At 43.2% G+C, this 8331-nt stretch overlaps 1 protein-coding gene across 1 annotated transcript; it reads left to right on the forward strand.

Moving 5' to 3' along the window:
• The first annotated feature begins 1257 nt into the window (after positions 1-1257).
• LOC133552866 (uncharacterized) lies at positions 1258-7847 on the forward strand. Its single transcript, XM_061900416.1, has 2 exons — positions 1258-7278; positions 7679-7847. The coding sequence occupies exon 1, from the start codon at positions 2967-2969 to the stop codon at positions 7179-7181; it is 4215 nt and encodes a 1404-aa protein (XP_061756400.1). The 5' UTR covers positions 1258-2966; the 3' UTR covers positions 7182-7278; positions 7679-7847.
• Positions 7848-8331: the final 484 nt, after the last annotated feature.

Raw genomic sequence — 8331 nt, forward strand, 5'->3', positions numbered from 1 at the left:
TTGCCAAATGTTTCTTTCCAGTAAAACTCTTAAAGATACATATCTTCAGGCGTTATTAGACATTTTGCATGTGTATTTTTGGAATTATGTTTCAAAAACGTTCTTATTGAGTTTGACAGTATACTGTCATAGTGAATAAAACCTAATTTCTGTATTTGTGAACCTTTCCAAAATACTTGATTCTTGTAAAACTCACAGAAATTCAATATTACAGGCTTTTTTTGACAGAAATTATGTTTGGTTTTGGAGTTATGTCTATAAACCTTTCAAATTTAGTATGACAAATATACAGCTGTTTTGAATTACAAAACATCTTTATGTCTTTGCAAACCTTACAAATGATCATTTTTCTAGTACAACTGACAAAGATGAATATCTCCAGACATTATAAGCCATTTTGCATGTGTGGTTTATAAGTTATGTTTGAATACATTTTTATTGCTTTTTTCGCATGATCTCAGGATTGTAGAAACCTTACTGTCTTATTGAATAAAAAACTACTTTTTGCATTTGCAAGATTTTAAAAAGCATATGTTTCGATCAAAACTCCCGAAGATGCATTATTTCAGGCATTATTAGCCATTTTTCATGTGTGGTTTAGAAGTTATGTTTAAATTACTGTCATATTGAGTGTTACAGTATACAATCATATTGAGTAGAACCTAATTTTTGTAGTTGCAAACCATGGAAAAACAATCTTTTTTAGTAAAACTCACATTGATTCAATACCACAGGCATTTTTAGAAATGTTGCACATTTGGATTAGGAATTATGTTGGAATACATCTTTATTGCTTTTTTCGCATTATCTCAGGATTCTAAGATCTTTATTGTCATACTGAGTAAAAAACTACTTTTTCCATTTTCAAAATTTAAAAAAGCACATGTTTCAAGTAAAACTCTCAGAGATACATTATTTCAGGCATTATTGGCCATGTTTCATGTGTGGTTTAGAAGTTATGTTTAAATAACTGTAATATTGAGTGTTACAGTATAGAGTCATATTGAATAAAACATCATTTTTGATTTGCAAACCATATACAAATAACTGTTCCTGGTAAAACTCCCATGGATTCAATTTCACATTCTTTTTTAGACATTTTGCACGTTTGGATTAGGAATGATTTGTAATACATTTTTATTGCTTTTTTCGCATTATCTCAGGATTGTAAGTATGATACTGTCAAATTGAGTAAAACATTACTTGTTGTTTTTGCAAACCTTGCCAAATGTTTATTTCCAGTAAAACTCTTTGTCATGCCCGGCTCTGCCGGTTAGTGTTTGGGGCACTTTGGTCCTCCGACCCGCAGGTGGAGCTGTCGGTTGCTGCCGGTTAGTGTTTGGGGCACTTTGGTCCTCCGACCCGCAGGTGGAGCTGGTCTGTGAAGACGTGCAACATCTCAGAGGGCTGCTGATTGGGCGGCCTATAAAAGGCCTCCCATCAGCATGCTCTCTCTCTCATGCTCTCTCTCTTTCTCTCTCTCGTCCCACAGGCACATTCGTTTGGTGACCGTATGGTCACGGCAACGACGGCCGGGATTAGCACCACACTAACACCCTTTTGGGACAACACTCATTTACTGATACATTCCTTGGTTAATTCACATTACTGATCACTGATACATGTTGTAAATAAAAGATCTGTTGGCTAAAATGTACAAATCGGTGTGGTCTCCCTTAATGTTACAGCCACTAACAAGCCAGTGGTTGTGACATATGGGGGCTCGTCCGATCTTTGGTAGTAACTTTAGGCTATGGTAATTCCTTCTACTGGCTATGGCAGCGTAGGAAGGTGCGTAGAGCTCTTTGTATTGAGTATTCCTTCTACTGGCTTTTGGAGCGTAGGAAGGTGAGTAGAGCTGAGTTACTAATTGTGTACTGCTGATAGTCAGTTGGGGCCTGTTATCAGTTAGTTAATTGGGGGATATACTGATTTGTACTTTTGAGGCTTTGTTTGACCGTGCAAGTGTAGGTAGACACTGAATTGTTTGTTCCAGCCATCTTGGTTGAGTTTCATTGCAGTTTGTAGCATTGCATTCAGCCTCTTAGGAGCTGTCGCCTTTATCCCCATCTAGTACGGGTTCTAGGTTCCTGCTGTCACAGAGCCTGGGCGAGGGCACCGCCTTGGAGAAACGGCTGAATCGGCTTTGTCGGGATGGTACGTCTCCACAGGTATTGGTGAGTAAATGATCCTCGTCCTCGGGCTCTGTGTGAAAATAGATTAGTCTAGTGGGGGGAAAATGTTTAGGGGGATGCTCCGAGGTTAGTTTGCTGTGTTAACATAACTGTAATGTTTTAGAGACCTGGTTAGATTGGTTGGAGAGAGAGAGCCTAGCGTAATTAGAGCTAGTTTTTGGTTGGGTTGTTTTTTCAGTAGTTTCATTGTTGGTTTGGTACAGTAGCCAGATTGGTACTGACGGCCTGGGTTGAGCAGGATGGAGGCTTTTGTGGAAGCACCATCTGAGAAATTGTTGTTTGCCCTTAATAAGGAACAGTTGTTGCAATTGGCAGAAAAGTATGGCATGGAATTGTCATCAGCCATTAGAACTGGTAAGAAGGGACCCTTGCGTGACTCCATTCACGAGTTTTTGTGTGAGCAGAGCATTTTGCCTTCAGGAAAAGGTGGTGACGCTCATGTGAAGGGTATGTCAGAGCCTATGCAGTCAGAGAGGGTAGGCATACTGACTTTTGAGCAAAAAAGAGAGATGAAGGCACTTGAATTTGAGTGGGCGCAACAGGCTAAGGAGAAAGAACGTCTTTTTGAACTGGAAAAAATCAAATTAGAACGAGAATTGCAACAGCAAGCAGATATGGAGAGACTCAAATTTGAAAAAGAAATGGATTTGAAAAAAGGTGAAATGGACCTTACAGTACAGCTTGAGAAAATTAAAATTGAACAGGATCGTTTGAAACTAATGTCAGAAGGTAAGATTAGTGGAAATCTGTCCGGGTCAAGTAACGGATAGCATGGTAAAGTATGTTCCAAAGTTTGACGAACGTGACCCAGACGTGTTTTTCTCACTGTTTGAACAGATGGCCTCTGACAAAAAGTGGAGTGAAGAGGATAGAACGGTGCTTTTGCAAACTGTACTAGTAGGACGCGCACGGGAGGCATACTTGGCATTAACACCTGTTGATAGGCACAAGTATGCTGAGGTGAAAAAAGCGGTCTTGAAATGTTATGAACTGAATCCAGAAGCTTACAGACAACGTTTCAGAAACTGGCGTAAACGTGATAATCAGACCCATGCTGAAGTGGCAAGAGAGTTGAGTACTTATTTTAACCGGTGGCTCACTTCAGAGTCTGTCTCAACTTACGAAAATTTGCGTGATTTGTTGATTTTGGAGCAGTTTAAGAACATTGTACCAGATCGAATTGCAACCTACATTAATGAGCAAAAGGCAAAGTCAGTGGAGGAGGCAGCCTCGCTTGCTGATACCTTTATGTTGACTCATAAACGTAAGCCTTACAGCAGTCCTCCACGGTATAATAGCCACCAACGTTATGATCCTGCTCGTTCTCCTCCACAACGTTCTCCTCCTCGTTATGGTCGTAGTTCAAATCGATCCAATTATGGCAATTCCAGTAATGTTCCTAAATTTGATAATGGAAGTAGCAAATCTCGCCCAAGCCCGACGAGTAAATGTCATTACTGTTTGCAGGAGGGACATTGGAAAAAGGACTGCCCGCTGTTGAAAGGCCGTAAATCTAATGCCAAGGTAGCTGGGTGTGTTTCTGTTGTGCATCCAGTTGATTTTGGCGTCTCTGATCTAACACCGTTACCTCGTTTGGAAGTTCATTGTGAGCAAGTGATTGAAGATGGTGCATCTGTGTCAGACGAGCAGACGAAATCAGTAGAGTCAGCTGCGTCTGATTTCGCTCCATTCATTAGTGATGGCTGGGTGTCATTGGTTGGAGAGACACAAAAAGTTCCAGTTAAAATCTTAAGAGACACTGGGGCATCTGAGACTTTCATTTCTGGAGCAGTTTTGCCATTTTCCACAGCATCTGACACTGGGGAATGTGTTTTGATTAGAGGAATAGGCATGCAGTCATTTTCTGTACCGTTGCACAAAATTCACTTGTGTTCAGGATTTGTGAATGGGGAGGTGACTATTGCTGTGAGACCGTCTCTGCCTATGCAGGATATCCATGTAATTCTGGGGAACAATTTGGGTGGGTGTTTAGTTTCTTCACCTCCAGTTGTTACACCTGTACCGCTATCTGTAGAGGAGCCAGACGCGTGTTGTCAAGAATTCCCAGAAGTGTTTACTGCTTGTGCTGTGACTAGGGCAATGTCTCGCACGCAGGCGCAATCGTCGGATGTGTCCAAATCTGTGCCTTTTTTTGTTCCTGAGCTGCCCGAACCTCTGTCATGTCAAGATTTAATTGAGGCACAAAAGAATGATCAGAGCTTTGAGAAATATTTTGCCTTAGCTTCTACTGATCCAACGATGGGTTACTTCATTCAGAATGGCGTTTTGCTGCATACGTGGTTGCCAGGTGTTGATCCTGAAGTGGCAGGTCAGGTGATTCAAGTGATGGTACCTGACAAATACCGTGATTTGATTTTGAGAACAGCCCATGGAGCAGAGTCTGGGCATTTTGGAGTTAAGAAAACCTACCGACGTCTTTTGGAACATTTTTACTGGCCACGGATGAAACGCCATGTATCTAGATTTGTCAAAGCATGTCATGTTTGCCAGGTTGCGAAACAGAGTACTCCCATTAAACCTGCACCACTTCAACCTATTCCGTCTGTTGGCACACCATTTGAGCATCTCATTATTGATTGTGTAGGTCCACTACCCCCTTCGAAATCTGGTTGTGTGTACCTCTTTACCATCATGTGCCAGGCCACTCGGTATCCAGCAGCGTATGCCTTGAGAACAATTACCACAAGGTCAATATTGAAATGTTTGTCTAAATTCATTTCTGTCTTTGGCATTCCAAAGGTAATTCAGAGCGACAGAGGGTCTAACTTTACCTCCAGAACATTTGCTGCAGCGTTGAAGTCGATGCAGGTGAAGCACAATTTGAGCAGCGCGTATCACGCACAGAGTCAGGGGGCATTGGAGCACTGGCATGCCACGTTGAAGTCTCTCTTGCGCGCTTACTGTGTTGAGATGCGGAGAGATTGGGAGGAGGCGTTGCCATGGCTCTTGTTGTCTGCGCGTGGTGTAGTTCAAGAAAGCACTGGTTTTAGTCCAAATGACCTAGTCTTTGGCCACAAAGTCCGGACCTCACTGTCTGTTTTAAATGCCAATCTGGATCTGCAGAACACTCCCGTCAGTTTCACTGAGTATGTAGATGGTTTTCGTCGTAGGCTGTTGCTTGCATGGAAAGAAGCAACCGAGCATTTGACTAAAGCTCAGGTGAAAATGAAGCTGCGTTATGACCGTAAAGCGAAGATCAGAGTTTTCAATCCAGGTGATCAAGTTTTAGCTTTGCTGCCCATTCCGGGGTCACCATTTACAGCAAAATACTCTGGTCCATTTACGGTTATGAGCCAAGTGTCAGATCTCAATTATTTACTGTCAACTCCTGATCGTAAACGATCACAGCAACTGTGTCATGTGAATTTACTCAAGCCTTACCACTCTGCAGGTTCCGACAAGGCGGGTGGGATTGCTGCGAGTCCAGTGGGTCTAGCCGTTGGGGTTGGGGAACCGCTCAACTGGCCGGAGGTGGCAGCTTGGGATGAAGTGCGCGCACCTGATGATTCAGTGTTACACGGGCGCTTAGATAATACTCAGCAGTTAAAGGAGCTAGATAGTCTCCTCGGTCATTTAAGTGAGGTACAGCGTAAACAGTTGTCGGATTTGATTTTTGAGTTTTTGCCTTTGTTTTCCGACACTCCAACCTGTACCACACTAATTGAACATGACATTGACACACAGGGGGCCCGCCCAATACGACAAAGATTTTATCGAGTGGCTCCCGATAAACAGAAGAGTATGGAGGACAGTGTGCAGTATCTGCTTGATCATGGTCTCGCCAAGCCATCTTACTCCAGTTGGGCATCGCCATGTCTACTGGTGAAAAAGTCAGATAACACCTATAGATTCTGTACGGATTATAGGAAAGTAAATGCTGTGACTAGACCAGATTCTTTTCCATTGCCACGTATCGAGGACTGTGTGGATCAGGTTGGGAGTGCTCGTTATATCAGCAAATTTGATTTATTGAAAGGTTACTATCAAGTGCCTTTGACGCAGAGAGCGCAGGAGATATCTGCATTCATTACCTTTTCCGGTTTGTACTCGTATACTCGAATGAGCTTCGGTTTGCGGAATGCTCCTGCAACCTTCCAACGGCTCATGAATAGGGTCGTTGGGGGGCTGCAGGGGTGCTCGGTTTATTTGGACGACGCCGTTTGTCATTCAGACAGTTGGGACGAACATTTGGCTCGCATTCGAGCGCTTTTCCAGAGGTTGGTGGCAGCAAACCTCACAGTAAATTTAGCGAAATGCGAGTTTGCGCGTGCCACAGTCGTCTATTTGGGTAAAGTAGTCGGCCAGGGGATGGTGCGGCCCGTTAACGCAAAGGTGGCAGCTATTGATAATTTCCCTGTGCCGGCGACGAAGAAAGAACTTATGCGCTTTTTGGGTATGATCGGGTACTACCGCAATTTTTGCTGCAATTTTTCAACTGTTGTATCTCCTCTGACCAATTTGTTGAAGGGTGGCGCCAAATTCATTTGGTCGGAGGAGTGTCAGCAGGCTTTCCAGAATGCAAAGCTTTTGTTAACATCAGCTCCGGTCCTGGCTGCACCCAAACTGGATCTGCCATTCCAGCTGCAGGTGGATGCAAGCCAGGTGGGAGCAGGTGCGGTCCTCCTGCAGGCTGATGATGATGGAGTAGCCAGACCGGTTTGCTATTTTTCAAAAAAATTCAACAAATACCAATTTAATTATTCAGTGATTGAAAAGGAAGCATTAGCATTGATTTGGGCATTGCAACACTTTGAAGTCTATGTGGGAGGGGGTCTCCATCCAATTGTGGTCTACTCAGATCACAACCCTCTCACTTTTCTACAGTCTTTCAAAGGGTCCACCAACCAGCGCCTGTTGCGCTGGGCACTGTTTCTGCAGCCATTCCACCTGTTGATCCGCCATATTCGCGGGGTGGAAAATGTAATGGCTGATGCGCTCTCTCGGGCTCTGGACCAGGAGGTCTAATCATCTCCACTCACTCCTAACCTGCGGTTTTTCTCTGTTTCCCTTAAAGGTCGCTGTCCGGGTACCAGGATTTGCTGGGTGCAGGGAAGGTCGGAGGGTAAGGAGGGTGTTTGGGATGGTTTGGGTTCTGGTTGGTCTGGGGTGGAGGGGAGGTGCGTCATTGGGACTAGAATATAGCTACTGGGGCTACTGTAGGTTTTGGTTTTCTATTTTTTGATGGTGCTTCAGAGACCCAGTTAACACGGGTCTCTGTTTTTAAGGGGGGGGATGTCTGCCGGTTAGTGTTTGGGGCACTTTGGTCCTCCGACCCGCAGGTGGAGCTGTCGGTTGCTGCCGGTTAGTGTTTGGGGCACTTTGGTCCTCCGACCCGCAGGTGGAGCTGGTCTGTGAAGACGTGCAACATCTCAGAGGGCTGCTGATTGGGCGGCCTATAAAAGGCCTCCCATCAGCATGCTCTCTCTCTCATGCTCTCTCTCTTTCTCTCTCTCGTCCCACAGGCACATTCGTTTGGTGACCGTATGGTCACGGCAACGACGGCCGGGATTAGCACCACACTAACACCCTTTTGGGACAACACTCATTTACTGATACATTCCTTGGTTAATTCACATTACTGATCACTGATACATGTTGTAAATAAAAGATCTGTTGGCTAAAATGTACAAATCGGTGTGGTCTCCCTTAATGTTACAGCCACTAACAAGCCAGTGGTTGTGACACTCTTAAAGATACACATCTTCAGGCGTTATTAGACATTTTGCATGTGTATTTTTGGAATTATGTTTCAAAAACTTTCTTATTGAGTTTGACAGTATACTGTCATAGTGAATAAAACCTAATTTCTGTATTTGTGAACCTTTCCAAAATACTTGATTCTTGTAAAACTCACATAAATTCAATATTACAGGCTTTTTTTGACAGAAATTATGTTTGGTTTTGGAGTTATGTCTATAAACCTTTCATATTTAGTATGACAAATATACAGCTGTTTTGAATTACAAAACAACTTTATGTCTTTGCAAACCTTACAAATGATCATTTTTCTAGTACAACTGACAAAGATGAATATCTCCAGACATTATAAGCCATTTTGCATGTGTGGTTTATAAGTTATGTTTGAATACATTTTTATTGGTTTTTTCGCATTATC

Source organism: Nerophis ophidion, linkage group LG05 (assembly GCF_033978795.1).
Source record: "Nerophis ophidion isolate RoL-2023_Sa linkage group LG05, RoL_Noph_v1.0, whole genome shotgun sequence".
Taxonomy (NCBI): domain Eukaryota; kingdom Metazoa; phylum Chordata; class Actinopteri; order Syngnathiformes; family Syngnathidae; genus Nerophis; species Nerophis ophidion.

What these genes read in the sequence shown, in the direction of transcription:
- LOC133552866 (XM_061900416.1), top strand. Translation starts at nt 2,967, where the DNA reads ATGGTAAAGTATGTTCCAAAGTTTGACGAACGTGACCCAGACGTGTTT.